Source organism: Myxocyprinus asiaticus, chromosome 11 (genome assembly GCF_019703515.2).
Source record: "Myxocyprinus asiaticus isolate MX2 ecotype Aquarium Trade chromosome 11, UBuf_Myxa_2, whole genome shotgun sequence".
NCBI lineage: Eukaryota > Metazoa > Chordata > Actinopteri > Cypriniformes > Catostomidae > Myxocyprinus > Myxocyprinus asiaticus.
The window spans coordinates 42,136,564-42,159,440 of record NC_059354.1 but is presented as its reverse complement, the minus strand read 5'-3'; the positions used below and the strand labels follow the sequence as shown (position 1 = coordinate 42,159,440).

Below are 22,877 nucleotides of genomic sequence, written 5' to 3'. Positions count from 1 at the left end.
CATGCTCATTGTCTTTACGAAAATGCACCCACACATAGCGTACAGTACCATCGCCACCTACTTGCCTTTCTTAGAATTGCTGGTTGTAAATACAAATACCTGCATACATACTGGACTGATAAGGAACACTGCTACAACTATTATTAGTAGTAGTATTATAATGATTTATACATTTGAACAAGCTGGGACAACCCTTCAGTTAACTACCTATCAATTATTCAGTAGTAGTAATTATGGTTCCTCAATATACATTTAACATATTACAACACAGGCTATGTGTTACAGCACCACTTTTGGTGTCCCCCTCACGAATTGCTCCTGAGAAAATTTCATGTTATTGTCCCCTCCAAAGCTGATATCAGATTTTCGCTCCTGATTGTACTTTCATGTACAGTTTAACCTAACATCTGTATGTTTGGAAAAAAGCTATAAAGTGCTTAAGTGCTTTCTCTTAAAAATCCACTCATCATATTTACAGTGGTTTTATATGTTTTACAGTTATGACAGTTTTTGCACTGGTGGTGCCCGTTGTCATGTCTAGCAGTCATTAGAAATGTCTTCTTTTTTTTTCAACACAAAAAATGTTAAATTGAGCAGGAAAATCTAATCAATGAGCCGGTGTGTTATGGTGTGGTGTGTTGCGGGCCTTATCTTATTATAAGTAACATACACTACCGGTCAAAAGTTTTGAAACACTTACTCATTCTTTATTATATTTTTTTTTCTTCACATTTTAGAATAATAGTAAAGTCATCAAAACTATGGAATAACATAAATGGAACTATGAGAATTATGTTGTGACTAAACAAAATCCAAAATAAATCAAAACTGTGTTATATTTTAGCATCTTCAAAGTAGTCACCCTTTGCCTAGAATTTGCAGACATGTACTCTTGACATTTTCTCAGATTCTTGAGGTATCACCCTGGGATGCTTTTTAAACAGTATTGAAGGAGTTCCCATCTATGTTGGGCACTTATTGGCTGCTTTTCTTTATCATTTGGTCCAAGTCATCAACTTCAAAAACGTTTTTTTTTTAAATTAAATTTTAGATTTATAATGAAATAAATTAATATGGTGGCACAATTATATTTTTGTCTACAAAACTAATTTCAAACATTTAAGCATACGCCTTCAGATCAAAAGATTTTTAAGATCATGAGAAACATTTCAGTCAAGTGTTTCAAAACTTTTGACCGGTAGTGTATATATCTGGATCCTGAAGCAAAACCAGTACTCTAGTAGTCTACAAAACATTAGTGCACCTGTAGAGTCCAGGATCACTTTTTCAGACAAACTGCTGTAAGGTCCCTGGCCAGCCTTGTTGACACAGGCCACTCTGAATCTGGTCATGGCACCAGCTGGAAGGTCTGTTACATTGTAGTAACAGTCAGCCACACCAGTGGCTACAATCAGCCAGTTAGTCTCACCTAGGAACAGAAATATTATAACATATTTTTATACAATATACTGACTAAAAACAATAATAATGAACTGGAAGGAGTCATTTAAAAACATGATGAACACCTCTATGATTTCTATCAAATTGACATTTTTGCTGCATTAGAGAATGAAGAATCAGTTGCAACTCCCATTTTATCCAAATGAGGGCAGAAGAGCAGAATGAAATAACAGGTAGCTTTCACCTTCTTAACCAGTTTTTTAAATGTGGTATTTAATTCTGACAAAAAAAAAAAAATACAAAAAAAAAAAAATAATAATAATAATACAAAGTTTCTCATGCCAACTGAAAGGGCTTCAAGGGTGGAGTATTATAAAATATAAAACAAAACTGAAGATGAGAATATTTTGGACAATATTTATTTTACAATTCAACAACTCATAGCACTAAGGCATCAATCAAAGCAAGCATTGAATGCTGGATTTGGTAGCAGGTTTTATAATTATTAATGTTGACCAACCCTCTGTCCTCCTCTCCAGAGAGTAGGTGCATGGTGCTGTGGTGTCTGAGGGTCTCCACACCACCAGGGCAGTGTTTTTATACTTCTGAGGTATTTCAGGGGTCCCAGGCCTATTCGGCAGACCTAAAGAATAATAATTTTATGATTACTAATAGAAATGCTTATTTGGTTAACCTGTCTTATCTCAGTTGTGCACAGATTTTACTTCAGTACTGTTTTATGCACTGCAGTGGATACAGGGTTACCACACCTTTTGACCAGTGAATTTCCATGACTTTTCCAGTCGTTTGTCATTACTGGCTAAGGATTTTTAAAAATTATTTTATAGACAGTGCACAGAGAATAGCAGAGTGTAACTAAATATATATATATATATATATATATATATATATATATATATATATATATATATATATATATATATATATACAGTGCATCCGGAAAGTATTCACAGCGCTTCACTTTTTCCATATTTTGTTATGTTACAGCTTATTCCAAAATGGATTAAATTCATTATTTTCCTCAAAATTCTACAAACAATACCCCATAATGACAATGTGAAAGAAGTTTGTTTGAAATCTTTGCAAATTTATTAAAAAAAAAAAAAGAAATGAAAAAAAAATGAAAAAAACAATTACATGTACATAAGTATTCACAGCCTTTGCCATGACACTCAAAATTGAGCTCAGGTGCATCCTGTTTCCACTGATCATCCTTAAGATGTTTCTACAACTTGATTGGAGTCCACCTGTGGTAAATTCAGTTGATTGGACATGATTTGGAAGGCACACACCTGTCTATATAAGGTCCCACAGTTAACAGTGCATGTCAGAGCACAAACCAAGCCATGAAGTCCAAGGAATTGTCTGTAGACCTCCGAGACAGGATTGTATCGAGGCACAGATCTGGGGAAGGGTACAGAAAAATTTCTGCAGCATTGAAGGTCCCAATGAGCACAGTGGCCTCCATCATCCTTAAATGGAAGAAGTTTGGAACCACCAGGACTCTTCCTAGAGCTGACCGCCCAGCCAAACTGAGCGATCGGGGGAGAAGGGCCTTAGTCAGGGAGGTGACCAAGAACCCGATGGTCACTCTGACAGAGCTCCAGCCTTTCTCTGTGGAGAGAGGAGAACCTTCTAGAAGAACAACCATCTCTGCAGCACTCCACCAATCAGGCCTGTATGGTAGAGTGGCCAGACGGAAGCCACTCCTCAGTAAAAGGCACATGACAGCCCGCCTGGAGTTTGCCAAAAGGCACCTGAAGGACTCTCAGACCATGAGAAAAAAATTCTCTGGTCTAATGAAACAAAAATTGAACTCTTTGGCCTGAATGGCAAGCGTCATATCTGGAGGAAACCAAGCACTGCTCATCACCTGGCCAATACCATCCCTACAGTGAAGCATGGTGGTGGCAGCATCATGGTGTGGGGATGTTTTTCAGCGGCAGGAACTGGGAGACTAGTCAGGATCGAGGGAAAGATGAATGCAGCAATGTACAGAGACATCCTTGATGAAAACCTGCTCCAGAGCGCTCTGGACCTCAGACTGGGGCGAAGGTTCATCTTCCAACAGGACAACGACCCTAAGCACACAGCCAAGATAACAAAGGAGTGGCTATGGGACAACTCTGTGAATGTCCTTGAGTGGCCCAGCCAGAGCCCAGACTTTAACCCGATTGAACATCTCTGGAGAGATCTGAAAATGGCTGTGCACTGACGCTCCCCATCCAACCTGATGGAGCTTGAGAGGTCCTGCAAAGAAGAATGGAAGAAACTGCCCAAAAATAGGTGTGCCAAGCTTGTAGCATCATACTCAAAAATACTTGAGGCTGTAATTGGTGCCAAAGGTGCTTCAACAAAGTATTGAGCAAAGGCTGTGAATACTTATGTACATGTGATTTGTTTTCATTTTTTATTTTTAATAAATTTGCAAAGATCTCAAACAAACTTCTTTCACATTGTCATTATGGGGTATTGTTTGTAGAATTTTGTGGAAAATAATGAATTTAATCCATTTTGGAATAAGGCTGTAACATAACAAAATGTGGAAAAAGTGAAGCGCTGTAAATACTTTCCGGATGCACTGTATATATATTCACTATAGAAATGTCCATGACTTCATAAGATTTTATAAATTTGATTAAACATCCTGTTTTATTGTTATTTTTTTATTTTATTTTTATTTTATTAATTTACATGACTTTTCCAAGAATGGAAATTTTCATTTTAAAATTCTCTGATATTTCCAGGTTTTCCATGACCGTGGAAACCCTGTGGATAATGGGGTCAACAAAAGAATATTTCAACTAATGTAAAAAAAGAGCAGGGACAACTTCATGATATTTGTACATCTGTAAGCGAGTCACCATTTTAATCAGCACTAAACCAGAAATTTATGATGTGAATATTTTGTGGCCTGCTGTTTTGGAATAAACACTATTTTGCATAATGATAATCTTTCTTTCTTTCTTTTTTCTTAAACTTACGAGCAAGGGACACAACACATGAGCTGGTGACAGAGGCCAGTGGGTTTGAAGCCACACATTCATAAAGGCCTGCATCTTTTTGGGTGGTCTTCATAATCATCAGCAGCTGTCTCCCATCAGGGCAGGATATCATGTTCATCCTAGGGTCAATCTCAAGTGGTTTCTTATCTGAGAATACACAAAGACAAAATCATTATCTCAAAGCTGCAATCTGGTAATCTCTAATGTTAATGGTGAAAGTTTACTGTTACTTTGAGGTGACATTTACTTTGAGGTGAGAAGAGAGCCTTCTATATATAGCCAAATATAAACAGTGTCAGTTGTGTCAGCTCAATAACTATTAATACACCTAAAATTTGGTTTAACACAGCACAGATACACTTGAAAGATAAATTTCAAAGTTATTTAGGCTCTTACATGTAAGATCACACACAATGTTAATGTAAATGTTTCTGACAAATCATGACAATTATATTAATGGCATACCCTTAAATTAACATATATGTATAATAGAACAGCATGCTATAAAACATGCATGTTTATTGGTCATAAAATTGGTATTAAATTGGTCATACTTTTGTTTTTCTCAACCATTTTCCACACTCTCTGACCCTTGCAATTAATGCCCCCTTTGCATGTGAAATAAGCACTTGAGTTCTGAAAGTTACAGTATGTTTTCATGCCTCTTGCAACAACCTCTTTTCTCTCAAAATATTTTTAAATGAGCTGTAATGTAAATGGCAGATTATATTATCTTTAGTCAGAAGCAAATTGTATAATTTCAAATCAGACCTTTCATCCATGAGATGTGAGGGTGAGGGCTGCCAGCAGGGAGGCAGCTAAGAGTCACGGGATCTCCCTCCAAGAGAACATGGTCCCTCAGTTTAATATGGAACACAGGAGGGAAGTCTAATTGTTAAGAGAATCAGTTAACAGATTAGTGAGACAATGGGTCAGGTAATGTATCGCTCACAGCTGTACCAAAGCAAATGCATATGAATAATTGATAAATTGATGATAAATGTAATTATATTTATGACAAATAAATTCTCCTTTGTGTAGTAGCTAGTGTGAAAAATGTGAGCAAAATGTGTAATACCAGATGCTAGCCGAGTATACTGGCAAGAGCGGAGTGAGCCATTTTCCCTGGCAATGGAAGCTGGGATGTCTGGTTGGGAAACTGTTTTGTCTCTTTTTCCTCTTGTCAATCCCCAGCGGTCCCACCGTGATCTGCGTACAATGTCTGCACCTGGGAAAGAAAGATTATGGTGTTTAAAGTAAAAAGAATTGACAACAACATGGTCGAAGACTAAAGAAACAGATGGTATAGGCAGAAAAAAATTAACATTAAAGGAATAGATCACAGATCATACTTTCATTTGATCATAGATCATAGTTTTAATGAATATCACAGGCTGTCTACTCAATACAATGCCAGTGGACAGTGCCTCACTTTAAAGCATACAATAGTCCATGTGACTTCTGTATCATATTCCAAGTGTTCTGAAGATATATAACAGGTTTTCACATTTCAGTTAAAATCTTGATGTCTACTGTGCGTAAACAACGTAAGTTCTCACGTAAACACATGAGCCATTGTGAATGAGTTTCTCTCTTACTGCTCATGAACGTGCAATGAACAAAGATTTTCACTGAAAAATTACTTACATTTCGGGATGTTTCTTATCAAAACCAATCGCATGTCATCAGAAGACTTGGAATATGATGCAGGAGACACATGGGCTACTTCTATGATACTTTTGGGTTCTCTTTTAAGCTTTAAAGTGAGGCACTATCCACTGCCTTTGTACAGAAGTTTCATTTTGGGTAAACAATTCCTTTGAGAAGAAAAAGATGATTTACTTTTCACTGCTGATTCAGACTGGATGCTTGACATAGAATCTAAAGATTCTGACGAGGCCCCTTTCCCAGACTGGGTAGCTAGTTGGTGCGGTGGGACGCCCATCCTCTTCAGACTGCCCCCCTCTGAGCTGGAACGGCGCAGTATGGAGAATATTGGTGTCCTCTTGATCTCTGTCTTGCCTTCATTGTCCTCCTTCCTCTCTTCAGATTGGCTTCTAATCCTTGTGGAAATGCTTGCCATGGTACTGCCAATCTTCTTGCGCATGGCAAGGATAGGTGACTCAGAGGGCGCTTTGGACTCTGGCTCCAGGGGAGTTTCAGGGCCTCCATCCAACCTAATCATCTCTATCTCCTTCTTATCTTGGGATCCTCTACGTCCCAATGCCCATGACAAACGACGCCTGGGTGCTGAAGCCTCCTCCTCTTTGAGCTTCTCCTCTCTCCTCTCCACCGATGGGGTCTTTTTCAAGCGCATGGAAAGTCTCCTCATGAACCCAGGGTCCTTTTCTGCCTCACGTAGATCTTGAACTGATTTGGACTTCTCTTCGAACCTCCTTGGTACAAACTCTAAAGGAGCACCAATTGGCCCAGGGCGATACATTTCTTCTGCTGTTTCAGCAACAGTAGTGGGCTTTTCTTCTGTCTTTTGCCACGTGAAACGTTTGAGACTACGGGTTAGAGAGGACTCACGCTTCTTGAACCGAGCTTCGAAGACCTCTTCAGATGCAAGATCCTGGATGTTGCTAACAGGAAATGAATCTCGCTTAGGGGAGGCTCGGGTTGGAGTCTTCGGTGGACTCGACTCTTTGGAAGGGTGCTCTGATGATGCAACCCTAGAAAAGACTGCAGGATGTTCAGTGGTTTGGTGAATGTCTGGCTTGGATAAAGCATCTGATATGAGGGTTGGTTCTGAGGTGTTTCTGGAAATTGGTGTGTAGACTGGAACTGATGGTAGGGTGGAAGTTGGTTTAAACGTAGGCACAGTAGGCTCACTGGATGCCTGAACAGATGGTTCCATAATGGTCTGCATGATACTGGCGTATGCAGAAGTTCTACCATCTGGGAGCACTGTGCGTGCAGGGACAGAGGAAGCCACATAGGTTGAGATGACACTCTGGGGAGTGGGAGCTGGAGCAGCTGCTGGGGTCACCATGACTGAGCTGGTGGAAATGGTGATCTCTGTAGACTTTGCTGATGCCTTATCATCCTCAACTTCTTTAACCCCCATCTCGGGAGTAGAATGCTCAATTTCTTTCTCTGGCTCTTTATCTTCTCTCTTTTCATCTTCCTCAACTTCTTCTATCACAGCTTTTAGAATTGAGGCAGTCTCCGGCTTAATTCCAGCCTCTTCTTCAGGCTCTTTATTGGTTTCTTCTAACTTGCTCTGGCCCTTTTCCAGTGCATCAGTCTTCCATGATTTCTGAACAAAACTTCTGTCTTCACTTGCATTACTCACTGACTCAACAACTACTTCCTCTGATTTTCTGTCCTTGTAGATTGTTGGCTCTTTTTCTTCATTGTTTTCTTTCTCATGCCTCTCTGGTTCTGATGAATGGGGTTTGGGGGTGATGGGGCATGAATCCAGCTTAACTGGCTCAGTGAGAGCAGACACAGATACAGCCTCCTGTAGCCGTCTCTCTTCTATTTGCGCCAGTGGGATCTCTAGAGGTGCACCCATTCGTCGGTGCAGTGGCATGGGCTCTGGATCTCCCTGGCTGAAGGAGGCACTCTTCTGCAGTATTTTGGTCTTTGGGATGTCATCTCTAGGTGACTCACTGGATGCCGCTCTAACAAGTGGGGGGTTACCTAGACGAGATGCCCGCACGTAATGCTTCTCATCCCCCATACCTAAGGTCTCCAAAAGGGGACCTCGTAATCCACTCATCTTGTTGTCTACAGAGCCACCCCTGAGGAGTCTCTGCCTCATTAATTCCAATTTCAAAGCATAGTCTTCCTGGCTCAGCTTCGCAGCTCCTGGACTTGGGCTCCTCCGTGGAAGCTCCATAGATACAGACTTTTTTAGAATTTTTTGTCCATCAGCAGAGCTCTCCTCTGTGGCCTCCTCTGGTTTTAAAAGGAGTTGTAGGGCACTGTCGGCCGAGCTCCCTCTACGTAGCTCTCCTCTGCGACGTGCTCCCTCTGGCTCATCTGACTCCATACTTGAGCCTCTGCACATTGGCCTCTTTGCCTGTTCTGCTTTTTTGACAAGTTCTGCTGGCTCTTCATCAGATGAGCCTTTTTCTTCATCTTGTGTTGACCTCTTCCTGGCTTGACCCCTAGCTGCTGCATCTCCACCCTCTCTCTCTGGCATCTCCACTTCCATGGGCTCTGACTTATGATGGCTTGATGCAGACCTCTCAGCGTTTCCATTAGGTCTAACCATCATCTCATCATCCCCTACAATTTCAGTCAGTGACATTCTAGATCCTGAGAATTCCATGTTGAGGGGCATTGGGATAAAAGGCAGCTCATCTATGTCTTCATCAGAATCTGATGATGATGAAGGTGGTGGTGAGCCTTGTTTCAGATGTCGTGGAACAGCAATGGAAATATGGCTGGAGGAGTCATCCAGTAACTCGGGTATAGACCTCATCACCATTTTAGATTTATAGCTGATGAGAGATCGCTGGAAGAGATTGTGTGATCATGGTTAACAATGACATACTGTAAGAATCTATAATGTTCTATATAAGAACTAAACAAAAGTCCTACACTAACATCATCTTACCTGCCATTTCCTTCTGGACAAAAACTTTTTGAGGGAATCTGTGCTGATGCTCTTACCCTTGTTCAGGGTCTAAAAGAGAGTAAATTATATATTTTCCAATAAAAATCTGAGGGTAGTGAATGATTACAACAAGAGTTTATTATTACTTATTGGAGAAGAATTACATGGTTTTGAAATGTTCCAACTTAAAGGGATAGTTAGCACTAACATAATACACCACTAAAAGTGAACTCAATGGCAAATTCCACCCAAAAATAAACATTTTATGATAATTTACTTGCGTTCAAGATGTTCTTACTTCGAGACGACGTGACGCCATGCGAGAAGCAGATGTGTGAAACACGAGCTCTGCGCACTTTGCTGTTTTTTATTTATTATTTTCATGTTATAACCGGTGAGATTCGATACACCCAGTTACATATTTGTTCTTTGAGTTAAACATGGCAAAGAAGTCAAAATCCTCTGGCTCTGGAGACATTAAAAGACACTTATATGCTCAAGATGAAACCTCTGGTGGCCCTGTGAGCTGGGGACTCGATTTGGACGGCACGTCGGGAGATGAAATTCAGTGTCAACTGTCCAACATCTCGGTGATGCTGACGAAGGTTGTTGCTGACTTGGAGGATCTCGCTGTAATACGTCGATCGATTACGGCGATGGAAGCAAAGTTCTCTTAATTGACTACAAGAGTGACAGAAGTTGAGAAATTAATCGATTATCTGGAATCATCCGAAAGGGAAATAACCGTTAATCCGCCCGCGACCAAAATAGTTGTGGAAAAAGTCTTGGAAAAACTGGAAGATTTGGAAAATAGGAGCCCAAGGAATAACGAATTGTTGGAATTCCTGAGCATGAAGAAGGCAGAGATTTGGTGAAATTCCTTGACGAGCTCTTCCCGAGTCTGCTCGACATAACAGGCCATAAACTGGAAATCGAGCGAGCTCACAGAGTCCCTGCTCGTAGATCTGCTGAAGGAGACAGGCCCCAATCAATTCTGGCCAAATTTCTGAGATCATCCGATAAATATCTCGTGTTGCGCGAGGCGAGGAGCAAAGGAAAGCTTTCTTGGAAGAACCACAATATTTTCTTGTTCCCGGACTTTGCGAATGCGACAAGAGAGAAACGCAATCGGTTCAAGGAATGTAAGAAACTCTTACATCAATGGAAGTTCGCTTTTGCACTGATGTTTCCAGCCAAACTGGGAATAGAAAAGAAGGATTGTCGCAGGGTATTTACGTGTCCAAAGCAAGCACTGTTTTATATAAAAACAATGGATGAGTCAGCCATTTGGGGTTTTTCATGTAGCTCCAGAGTGGATTAACTCACTGTACTTAACTCTGTCTGTCCGAGGTAGTTGGGCACCATTTTTGTTTCTTTTTGCATTGGCTCCGCCTAGCGGCTGGAGTTTGTTTTGTGGCATGACTCCTTCAAGAAACTTTTGCATGGACGGATGATTGCTCTTACACTGAAGTTCCCAGCCAGATTGAGAATGGATACTAAGAATGACTGCAAAATATCTTCATGCCTGCACAAAGGATGTCTTTTATAAAGCTGACAGACTGTGTAAGTCATGGTGTATTTTTTTTATACAGCCTCCGAGTGAATAATACACACTTGATCATTCAAGGGGATGCCTGTTTTTTTAATGTATTTATTTATTTATTTTTTTTTTGCTGGTTCCGCCTAGTGGCTGGAGCTTGTTTTGTGGAATAACACTGCTTCAGTACAGTTATGGATGAATCTGTTCGTTCTTTGTGCTTATGCCTCCTGTTGGCTGGAGTTTGTTTTTGTGGAGTATTTTTGCGGGACATTGGAATTATTACGTCATCTGCTGTACTCATAACAGCCAGCTTACTGAACAATTGTTTGTCTGTCTGAGTAAACTGAACGGCTTTATAACAGCTGGAGTTTATTTTGTGGAAGAACACACCTACAAGACAGTTGTATGAATGAATCTACATGTTCTTTGTGTTTACTCTGCCTATTGGCTGGGATCTGTTTTTACAAAGTATTTTCTGTTATGTAATTTTGCCTCACAAAATTTGTGCAGAAGCACTGGATTTGAGTATTCCGATGGCAAAGTTGTCGCAGGGGTTCTCGCATGTGTACATGGACTTTTTGAGTTCAGAGGGATTGATGCCGGTTGGCGCTGTCGTGCGTGGGGTTAATGCGCACGTTTTTCTTTTTGTTTTTTTTCGGGGGGAAGTTCAGGGTTTGATTGTTGCATTAATGGGGAATGTGGTCTGTATAATCTTGTTTTTGACACACGATTATTTTTTCTATTATATCAAAATGTAAAATGTTATTATGAGTAGGTTATCTCTCTCCACATGGAATGTCAATGGGTTGGGGCACCCCATAAAAAGAAGAAAAGGTATTACTTTTCTTAAGCGTAAAAAATATGATATAGTGTTTCTTCAAGAAACGCATCTTTCCCCGCAGGAAGCTGAAAAAATTGGGAAGATATGGGGTGGACGTTTTCTTTAGCGCTGGCTCAAGTAAGAGCAGAGGGGTCATTATACTGATAAATAAACATCTACAATTCTAATTTCTCAAACAGATTAAAGATAAATTAGGAAGAGTCATTATAATTTTAGCAGAAATTCAGGGGCAAAGGTTAATTTTGGCTAATATTTACGCACCTAACGCTGATGATCAGGGCTTTTTTATAGTTCTTGAAGGGATGTTGCAAGCCGCTGGCACCCCTCATGGTATAATATTGGGAGGAGACTTTAATATTTTGATGGACTCAGTCCTTGATCATAGTGAAGCAAAAGTCTGTAAGCCCCCTAGAGCAACACTGACACTTCACAGGATGTGTAAAAATCTTGGTCTTGCAGATATTTGGAGACTTTTGAACCCATCTGATAGGGACTATAATTTTATAAACTATAAAGTCCCTCATTTCATCTGTTGTCGATTGCTCAGTTGGAAACATCTTAGTCCCAGATCATGCCCTGGTGAGTTTAGAGATGTTGCCACATACGGAGAAAAAGAAATCATACAGCTGGCACTTTAATGTATCCCTTTTGCAAAATCCTGATTTCCGACAAATGTTAAAGGCTGAAATCAATGTTTATATGGAGACCAACTGGTCCTCAGTATCCTCTGTGGGGGCGTGGCTTGGGAGGCACTTAAGTCGGTTCTTAGGGGTCGGATCATACAGTATGCCTCATTCACCAAAAAATCCAAAGCACGAGAACTCGTGGAGTTGGAAGAGAATATTAAAAGTGCAGAGGCAGAGCTGAAGCGCCAAATGTCATCTAATGGCCTCAGAGAATTGACCCGTTTGAAATACAGATATAATACTATTTTGTCGCGGAAAGTGGAGTTTTGGTTATTCAGGGCAAGACAGTCATAGTTTGAGTCGGGAGACAAAGCAGGGAAGCTTTTGGCTAGATATATAAAGCAGAGAGAGTCTTTTTCTATCATTCCCTCAGTGAAATCTGCTGGTGGTGAAATGTTTACCTCGGCCATTGATATTAATAATGCTTTTAAAGAATTCTATCTTGATCTTTATAGTTCCACATCTTCGTCTACTGATGAAGATATTAGAAACTTTGTGGAACCATTAGAACTCCCTAAATTGACAACTGAGCAAAAAAATAATCTTGAAGCTGAGATAACCTTGGAGGAGCTTGATGAGGTAATTTAAGGCCCCGCCTACTGGCAAGGCTCTGGGGCCAGATGGCTTTGCCGCAGAATTAGATCTTATACTACAGAAGTGGCTCCACTTTTGTTAGAGTTTATAAAGAATCATTAAAGAATGGAAAGCTTCTGCCAACCATGACACAAGCCTGGATCAGTCTGATTCTTAAAAAGGACAAAGATCCAAGTGAGTGTAAAAGTTACCGTCCAATTTCCCTGATCCAGCTAGATGTAAAAATTCTGGCAAAAATTCTGGCTAACAGATTAAGTAAAGTTATGACATCTCTTATACATATAGATCAGGTGGGGTTTATTCGGGGCCGCAGCTCCTGAGAACATTAGGCTTCTCATTAGTATCATGTGGTCAGTGGCGAATGATCAGACTCCGGTCGCTGCCATCTCACTTGATGCCGAAAAGGCGTTTGATATGGTAGAATGGGATTATCTTTTTAAGATGCTGGAAATATACGGGTTCGGAAATACTTTTATTGGATGGATTAAATTACTTTATAGACACCCAGTAGCAGCGGTACAAACAAATGGATTAATTTCAGAATATTTTACTCTGAACAGGGGCACCTGACAGGGTTGCCCTCTTTCCCCATTATTGTTCTGTCTTGCCCTGGAACCATTAGCAGCCACGATAAGAAAGGAGGATGATTTTCCAAGGGTGGTGGTGGGAGGTGTGGCGCGTAAGCTTTTATTTTACGCAGATGATATTTTATTATTCGTCTCCGACTCCACTAGATTTATGACTTGCCTCCACAGAATTATTAATTCCTTTTCTAAATTTTCAGGATACAGAGTTAATTGGTCTAAATCCGAAGCTTTGGCTCTGACAGCATACTGCCCAGTAACGGCTTTTCAACCGGGCGCCTTTCAATGGCCCAAACAGGGCATTAAGTATTTGGGCATTTTATTCCCAGCAAAATTATGTGATTTAGTCAGAGTTAATTTTGACCCTTTAATAAAAAGGTTTTCAAGTGATGTGAGTAGATCGGCTTCGTTACATTTATGATGATTGGAAAGGTTAATGTTATTAAAATGAATTGTATTCCAAAATTCAACTACCTACTACAATCTCTCCCTGTAGATGTCCCCCTCTCTTATTTCAAGCAATTTGATAGTATAGCAAAGTCCTTCATTTGGAATGGAAAGCGTCCCAGGTTACATTTCAACAAGTTACATAGACCGACTGACAAAGGTGGGCTAGGCCTACCCAAGATTTTGTTTTATTATTATGCATTCAGTCTAAGACATTTAGCTCATTGGTCACTTCCACCTGAGAGAGCCCCTCCCTGGTTTGGAATTGAACAGAAAAGTATTGCCCCTATTTTACTATTTCAAAGCCTTTCTATTAAACTAATTGGAGAAGTTACATCGCACCCCGTTATCTTGCATCTGCTCGCGCTATGGTCAAAAGTGTCCAGAGTGTTCAATTCAGACATTTATTTAAATGTTGCCTCGAGCATATGGCTAAACCCAAAGTTGCGTATTGGTGAGTCCCCTTTCTTCTGGTTGGAGTGGATTGTGAGGGGTGTTAATACACTCTGTGATCTATTGGTAATTTATATAACTGATTCCATATTTTATGTTGTGTTTATTGGTTTTTGTGTATGGAATCAATAAAAATGTTAATAAGATGTTCTTACTTCCTTGGAACACAAAATGAAATGTTTGGCAGAATGTTAGCCTCAATCACCTCTCACTGTTATTGCAACTTTTTTCCATACATTGAAAGTAATGGTGACTGAGACAAACATTCTGTATAACATCACCTTTTGTGTTCCACGGAAGTCGTCCGTGTTTTAAACAACATAAGTGTGAGTAAATGATGACAGAATTACATTTTTGGGTAAAATATGCCTTAAAGTTAAGTTTTATTTATATACTGTATGTGTTATAGGAGAAACAAATAGATATATTTCAAATTAAAATAGAGGGAAAAAGAACACTGGCTTGAATTATTTACAATTGTAGTCTTTGCATTATGATATAGCACTTATGGGCTAAGCACTGGATGTCTGTATGTCTAGAGATACCCCTGGTAATATGTGGTAACTAAATGTTTCATCTTCCCAAAAATATAGACAAATTTAAATAACGCATTTGGAAAGCAATAGGCCTAGAGGTGCATTTCCCCTTTACTCCTCTACGCTGACATTACCTTGAACCAGGGGTGACGAAGACACTCATTAGCATCAGGCCTCCTGCAGATAAAATTACATTGAACAAATTGGCAGTTAGCACAAAGTGCTCTTAGCAGTGGAAATAATTTTCTTGACAATACATTTTTAACAGGAACATAGTGCAGCAAATAAGCACTCTAGATCCCACTTACAATCTATCAGCCACCAGCAGTTTGATGACAAATCCCTTGGCTTCATTACAGAAGTCGGTAAACATGCTTTCTTCAAATGCCACATTGTAATTCCTAATGTTGAGGACAGAACTGCGGTCGTTTTCTCCCACGAAAGGAGAAACTCCAGTAAGACTGCAAAAAAGAGTTTCATGTAAACCTTAACAACCCACAATTTGACAATCTACTCAGTTTGTCCAGCAGCTGAAGATAGTGGAGTTACTGATGAACAGCATGATTTGAGAATGTTCCTATGAGCATCTTGTGTAATTCAGTGGAATCAAGAAAATATGACCCTTTGTACAAAGGAATTAAGATCGATGTCACAAATTTGCTTATTTGATCAGTAACCAAGAAATCTTTAATATTTCTTATTATATTACATCAACAGTTCTTAGTTTTAAAATGTTCAAATTCTGAAAACGTTCTTTTTATTTTTATGTCTGGGTTTTAATAAGATTTTGGATCTCAGATATTCAATGTGGAGTTTTGAACCTCAGTGTATAAATATTATGCATATATATTTATACCACGGGTCTGTTGAATGCTTGATTCTGATTTGCTGACGAATGTTCTAAGGTGTGCAATTATTTTTCAAGTAAACGCACGGCTATGAAGTAGTTCCAGGTCCTGACCGCATAACGGTTCCATACCACTTCGCCAAATGGTTTCAGGTATTTCAAAGAGCCCTACAGGCTACCACAAATAAATAACCAATTAAAACAAAGACATTGGTTAAGTACATGAAATAAGAATGACAAACAATGTCTATAATATCATAAATCTATTTAAATTTTTATTGAAAAGCGTCCTTGGGCTCCCTCTCTCTTTTGATCCACTTGATCAAGACAACAGTTTCTATATGATCTGAAATATCTGTGGGAAACACCCTCGCGCTCCCCCCCTCTCTCTCTCTCTCTCTCACACACACACACGCACACACGCACATATATATATATATATATATATATTGCACTTATATATTGCAGATAACAATGCAGAATATGTAGTAACTCTAAAATAAACCAATAAAATATACAAAAAAAATTTCATACAGACAAATGACATACTCTTACCATAAGTAGGTCAGTACTCCAATAGGCCTGTAAGACAAAAGTTGAATTGTGAGAAAGAAACTAATACATTCCTAACACTTTAGAGGATGGAAACAGATTTGTACTGTTTTGTGATGGAGGGACCAGGTGCGTTACCAGATGTCCGTTGCCTTGGAGATGGGTGTCTGGTTAACAATCTCTGGGGCGACAAATTCCGGAGTGCCATATTTGCAGTACTGTGCCTCATCAGGCGTGAACTTTACAGCATTTCCAAAATCACATATGCGGATCTGATCACTGCTGGGGTCTGCCATGAGGATATTATCAGGCTGAGTGCAAAAACAGTGGGCCATGTCAACACATTGTTGCGTACTGTGATTATAACATGCTTATGGAAGGAAAAGATGATGACAGCAAATTCCATAACATTTACCTTAATGTCTAGATGAAGTATGTCATGTTGATGAAGATAACTAATACCCTCAATCAGCTGTCTTACACTGTACCGGATCTGTAGTAAACATATACACATTGTAACTTTTGTTAGGCCTGTTGCAATAGATATTTTAGAGGACAGGAAGAGAAAAAGTTGAGAATTCCAAGGACGGCTGCCTAACATGTCAAACTATGTTAAAGAATAATGTGTTCAGACATGGTCTGCCACTTTTCTTGCTACTTTGGAAAGATCAAACTGGTTCACTCACCTCTGACTCCATTACTGTTGATTTCTTTGTTAGCCTTTCCAGAAGCTCCTCGTGGCATCTTTTCATATTGTCAAAGGCAATAACAGTGCCTGGGTAAAGCCTGTGATCCACTCATCACCGCTAACATGTGTGAAAAGCAAATGTTATTGTGCATATGTTATTGTGCATGGCTGGACATACATGTGTATCTATGTATGTGCATGTTTTATGAAAGATGTCTTCTCTGCAGTATGTGTGGCTTCCCTGGAGACTCTGACTTAAACTGTTTGTGACAGTCAAAGTGCAGATGGACCGAATCAATGCACTCTGAAATGATACTGAGCAGATGACTTTGGCAGGTGTGAGATTTTACGTATTTATAAAAATGGTACACAAGATAAATACGGTATGGAAAAGAGGTACAGATTACACAAGTGCAAATTAATTGCTTCAAAAGAGCAAATTCATTGCAGGCACTTATCTGCAAGTCAGCAAATTTAAGGATATTTGATCATCCACTGTGAAAAAATTGTTAGTCTGATCAGTTAGAAAAGACAAAGCAACTTGAGTCAGAGCAGGCTGAAGGACTGTGCCAAGTAAGGTGGATGTAGCTTGAAAGCTCTAGGAAGAATTGCAGCTTAAAATTTTGGAAATTGGGATTTCAAACTCAAATTTTGGAATTTGAAAAAAAAAAAAAAAAAAAATAGAAGCCAAAACCAAGTTTGTATAATAAGAGTATATTTGCTTTGTCAAGCCAACATCATTAAAAATGCTTTTATGATTGGTGATTCCTAAAGCTCTCAGAGATGTAAAACAAGGATACAGCTCTGTAATAATGACGACAGCATTCTTCTTCTCAAAGGCATCGTGGAAGTAGAGGATTCTCTCATGGTCCAACTGAGACAGGATGTTCATCTCTCTCAGAGCAGAGGCCTTCCGTTTAGCTCTAGCCGAGATGAACTTGGCTGCAAATTCCTTCTTTCCCACCTTCTGTGTCACTCGTTTCACATATGAGAATGCCCCTCTGAGGGGGGAAAAACAAACATCATGTCAAACAAAAAATAAGTACTTTTTTGGGGGGAAAAGACTTGAAGATGAAGTGAAATAATGGTTTATTTATTGGTCTAACAGCAAATAGACAGGTGTTTTAATAATCAGCTGAGAAATACCTTGATTCTGTAATAAAAAGATGATGACTCTTATGTCATTTGCACTGATATATGTCATCATATATGATCATATGTAAGCAAATATCTACCCTCCTGTTTTTTGCATCTTCTACTGATATATGGTTTATTTACCAAAAGTAATTAGTGCTCATTTACTTATTTAAACTTTTTTTTTTTTTTTTTTTTTTTACTAATTTTGAAACACATGTATAAAAACATGACCACTCACATGAGATGAAGACTCCAGTCATATCAGTAAGTTTATGAAAGTTGTTTTATTCTACATAGAGATGGTCCCCTCATGGGGGCTGCCATGTTAGGATCACATGACCAGCCCAATACTACTCGCTTAATCTCAGTAACTGTCCTGTTATTGGACACTTTCATTCATGGATTAAATTAATCACGGCTGACTGTAAATAGTGAATTTCTACAATGGCATCCGTAACTGAAAACTTTTGCGTTTGAATGATGTTCTATCCAGGCCTAGGTGTCAGTGTAAGTCCAAGACAACAAAAATACAATTACTGAGTGCACCTTTAAGTTGTTTGTGGGTTCATTTCCCTGAAAAGTGTGAACACTGTGGCTTCAGTATATGATGCTTTGAACATCGTTTTGTTTGAGTGGCTCAACATACTGTAGTAACAATGTTTCAACGAATGGCATGAATTTGGGGTGGGACTACTAGTTTGTCTAACCAATAGCAGATGGGGAAGTGTTTGGTAAAAGTGTTTGAACAGTCATAATTTTGACAATTCATTTTGGTAATGCTAGTGGCGCAGAAATTTCACACTTAATTGTAAAAAATGAACAGTCTAATTAGATAAAGATATATGGCCATTCACAGTAATAATATTTTGCAATACCTGTAAATCATAACACAAATGAAATGAAAGTACTGTTAATAGAAATGAAATACAAATTGGTGATTTTCAGTTATTTTAGTTTCATCTGTGTATTTAATGTAGCACAATGCCAACCCCTCAATTAACTTTACACTTACCTCTATGCAATTGTGTAATCATAGCCTTCTATTCTCACTGTGTGCAATACTGTGTGTTACATATTATGTTTGTAGTTCTGCAGCATATGTCTGTTTGCATTGTATATATGTATATGCCTCCAGGATTAGCAATAGCAACAGCAGCCAGAAGGATCCTAGATTCGGGTCTTAATAGAACGGAGGCAGCCAGCCATGAAGATTATAATTACAGCACAGAGGGAGCGACAGCATGCAGTGCAGAGATACTGCTCCACAATAGCTGCACTCCTCTCCGCCCAGCTAAGCGTTTACTGTACTATTGTGTCAAACAAATAACCCTCCCTATGACAGTGTGGCTTTGACCATCTTACACGGCACAGTTTCATAGCCACATTGATGCTAATCTGTTTCATGAGGATCAAAATTAACATTGTTTGAGGAGTAAATTTACATGGGGAACCAGGAGGTTTCTCAATACATAACCTGTTATTACCTTATTAAAGGAAAAGTTCACCCAAAATTGTCTTCTGCAGAACACAAACAAAGATTATTAGAAGAATATCTCAGCTCTGTAGGTCCATACAATGCAACTGAATGGTGACCAAAACTTTGAAGCTCCAAAAAAGCACTTAAAGGCAGCATAAAAGTAATCCATGAGACTCCAGTGATTTAATCCATGTCTTCTGAAGCAATCTAATCGATTTTGGGCAAGAACAGACCAAAATATAACTCATTTTTCACTGTACATCTTGCCAATGCAGTCTCTAGTCACGATCATGATTTCAAGCAGGATTACACTTCCTTGGGCTTGACGTATACTCAGAGTGAAAAATTATATAGTCTTAATAGTGAAAATTTTTTTATATTTTGGTCAGTTTTCACCACCACCACCACAAAAACAAACAAAAAAAAAAATTATATTTTGGTCTGTTCTCACCCAAAAACAATTTGATCACTTCAGAATACATGGATTTTACCACTGGGGTCATTTGGATTACTTTAATGCTGCCTTTAAGTGCTTTTTTGGAGCTTCAAAGTTTTGGTCACCATTCACTTGCATTGTATGGACATACAGAGCTGAGATATTTTTCTAAAAATATTCATTTGTGTTCTGTAGAAGACAGGAAGTCAGAGACATTTCAATTTTGACTTCAACTTCTCTAGCACTCTCGATAGTGTCGCCCCCCTTCGATTAAAGAAAATTAAAGAAAAAAGCCCCACACCATGGTACAATGATCACACTCGCTCTCAAGAAAGCAGCTCGGAAAATGGAGCACAAGTGGAAGAATACAAAATTAGAGGCATTTCGCAGTGCATGGAAGGATAGTGTCTGTTGCTACAGACAGGCACTAAAAGCTGCCAGGTCAGCAAATTTTAGCAAACTCATAGAAAATAACCACAACAATCCTAGGTTCTTTTCAGTTTTGACTTCAACTTCTCTAGCACTCTCGATAGTGTCGCCCCCCTTCGATTAAAGAAAATTAAAGAAAAAAGCCCCACACCATGGTACACCATTCAGTGCTGTGTCTAAATTGGTTAGGAATAAAGCCTCAACTGAACCAGATATTCCGTTGCAGCACAATAGTAATGACTTCATGAATTTCTTTACTGATAAAATTTAAATAATCAGAAATAAAATTGGAATTATGCAATCATCTGTCACAGTACCTCAGAAAATAGTGTCTCATAATTTCCGTCACATGCAACTTCAATCCTTCGCTTTCATAGGTCATGAAGAGCTAACAAAACTTATCGAAACATCGAAAGCCACATGTATGTTAGATCCAATACCAACTAAGCTCTTAAAAGAGGTATTCCCTGTAATCTCAGAACCTCTTCTTAATATTATTAACTCCTCGCTATCCTTAGAACATGTCCCAAGAAACTTTAAAATGGCAGTTATCAAACTACTTATTAAGAAGCCACAACTTGATCCTGGAGAACTGGCAAATTATAGACCGATTTCAAATCTCCTGTTTATGTCGAAAATACTAGAAAATGTAGTGTCCTCCCAACTATGTTCATTTCTACAAAGAAATAGTATATATGAACAATTTCAGTCAGGATTTAGGCCCCATCACAGTCCAGAGACTGCATTTATCAGAGTTACAAATGACTTGCTCTTATCATCTGATCACGGCAGCATTTAATTTCTAGTGCTTTTAGATCTTAGTTCTGCCTTCGACACGATAGATTATGACATTCTCTTGAATAGGCTAGGGAATTATGTTGGCATTTGTGGACTTGAATTAGCATGGTTTAGGTCCTATTTAGCAGACCACTACCACTTTGTCTATGTAAATGAGGAATTGTCAAACCAAACAAAAGTTAAATATGGAGTGCCACAGAGATCAGTTTTAGGGCCTCTGCTTTTCTCCTTGTACAGCATATGCTTCCCCTGGGAGATATTATCAGGAATCGTGGAATAAGTTTCCACTGTTATGCCGATGATACTCAACTTTATATTTCTTCAAAACCTGACAAAATTTCACAATTCTCCAAATTAGCAGAGTGTATCAATGAAATCAATGAAATCAATGACTGGATGGCCAGAAATTTCCTTCTACTCAATTCCGACAAAACAGAGGTACTAATTATTGGACCTCTAAAAACAAGCCGCTAAAATATTATTTGACTCTCGATGGATGTACTGTTACATCGTGTTCAACAGCGAAGAACTTAGGTGTTATATTTGATACCAATCTGTCCTTTGAAAATCAAATTACCAATGTTTGTAGAACAGCATTCTTCCACCTAAGAAATATTGCTAAATTACGACACATGCTCTCTGTTGCTGATGCCGAAAGACTAATTCATGCATTCATGACCTCAAAACTAGATTATTATAATGCATTACTGGGAGGATGTCCAGCAAGACCAATAAATAAACTTCAATTGGTTCAAAATGCAGCAGCCAGAGGGCTGACTAGAACCAAGAAATATGATCATATTTGCCCCATTTTATCATCGTTACTTTTGCTACCTGTTAAATTTTGTATTAATTTTAAAATTCTGTTAACTACGTACAAAGCTGTGAATGGTCCAGTTCTGCAGTACTTCAGTGACCTTCTACCATGCTATATTCCATCATGTTCATTACGATCGCAAAATTCTGGCCTGTTAATAGTTCCTAGAATATCAAAATCCACAAAAGGAGGTAGATCCTTATCATATTTGGCTCCTAAACTATGGAATAGTCTCTCTAACACTGTTCGAGATGCAGACACACTCACTGAGTTTAAGTCTAGACTAAAGACTCATCTATTTAGCCAGGCATACATCTAATTTATCCTTCAACTCACAGTTAGGCTGCTTTAGTTAGGTCTGCCAGAACCAGAAACCAGAAAAATGTATCATGATCTATAACTCTGCAATAAATTGAATGGCATCTATGCTAATATTATTCTATTTGTATCCCTGTCTCAACTTCGGGACTCCTATCCTGAGGTCACCAGAGTTGGATCCAGCTCTGTTCCTGCTTCGTGTTGGACTCCACTGCTACATGTCTCTGAGTGATGATGACTATATGCAGCCAGTGCCAGCCAAACATCACTTCAGTCTATTACGATGGACTTCAGAGGATGAACTGATGCCAACTCCAACCATAAGACATACATCATACATCATATGCCATTACCTGAACCTTGGATTTAGGATAGACCTCACCGAAATTACCAGCCGGTTAAACTGCGATGCACCTCACTGATCTCTGCCTGCATCACCTCGGTCTAATGATGGACTACACTCTTATAATGGAATACATAGACAATCAATTAATTGCCAACAAAACCCTTCATCAGCCAACTAACAAAGGACAATGCATCTATGTGAACTTCTGCAGTTAATCCAGGATAAACTTCAAAGACATTAGTCATTAATCTTACAGTTCTTACAAAATATCTGTTTAAACACTGACCCTTAACACTTACTTAGTTTACTAATTTTAAACCAAGACTTGCACTATACATAATTAAGTAATATTGG

The 22,877-nt window shown here is 38.9% G+C and overlaps 1 protein-coding gene across 1 annotated transcript in view; it reads right to left on the bottom strand.

The window, feature by feature from the left end:
• The window catches only part of LOC127447932 (striated muscle-specific serine/threonine-protein kinase-like), a 123,093-nt gene that overhangs the window by 14,000 nt on the left and 86,216 nt on the right, over window positions 1-22,877 (bottom strand). The window contains 14 exon segments of the mRNA XM_051710159.1: window positions 1,265-1,429; window positions 1,922-2,044; window positions 4,407-4,574; window positions 5,199-5,315; window positions 5,506-5,655; window positions 6,270-8,895; window positions 8,998-9,066; window positions 14,813-14,855; window positions 14,987-15,139; window positions 16,081-16,107; window positions 16,216-16,388; window positions 16,493-16,570; window positions 16,764-16,821; window positions 17,566-17,766. Of these exon segments, the coding sequence (XP_051566119.1) occupies window positions 1,265-1,429; window positions 1,922-2,044; window positions 4,407-4,574; window positions 5,199-5,315; window positions 5,506-5,655; window positions 6,270-8,895; window positions 8,998-9,066; window positions 14,813-14,855; window positions 14,987-15,139; window positions 16,081-16,107; window positions 16,216-16,388; window positions 16,493-16,570; window positions 16,764-16,821; window positions 17,566-17,766 (4,151 nt within the window).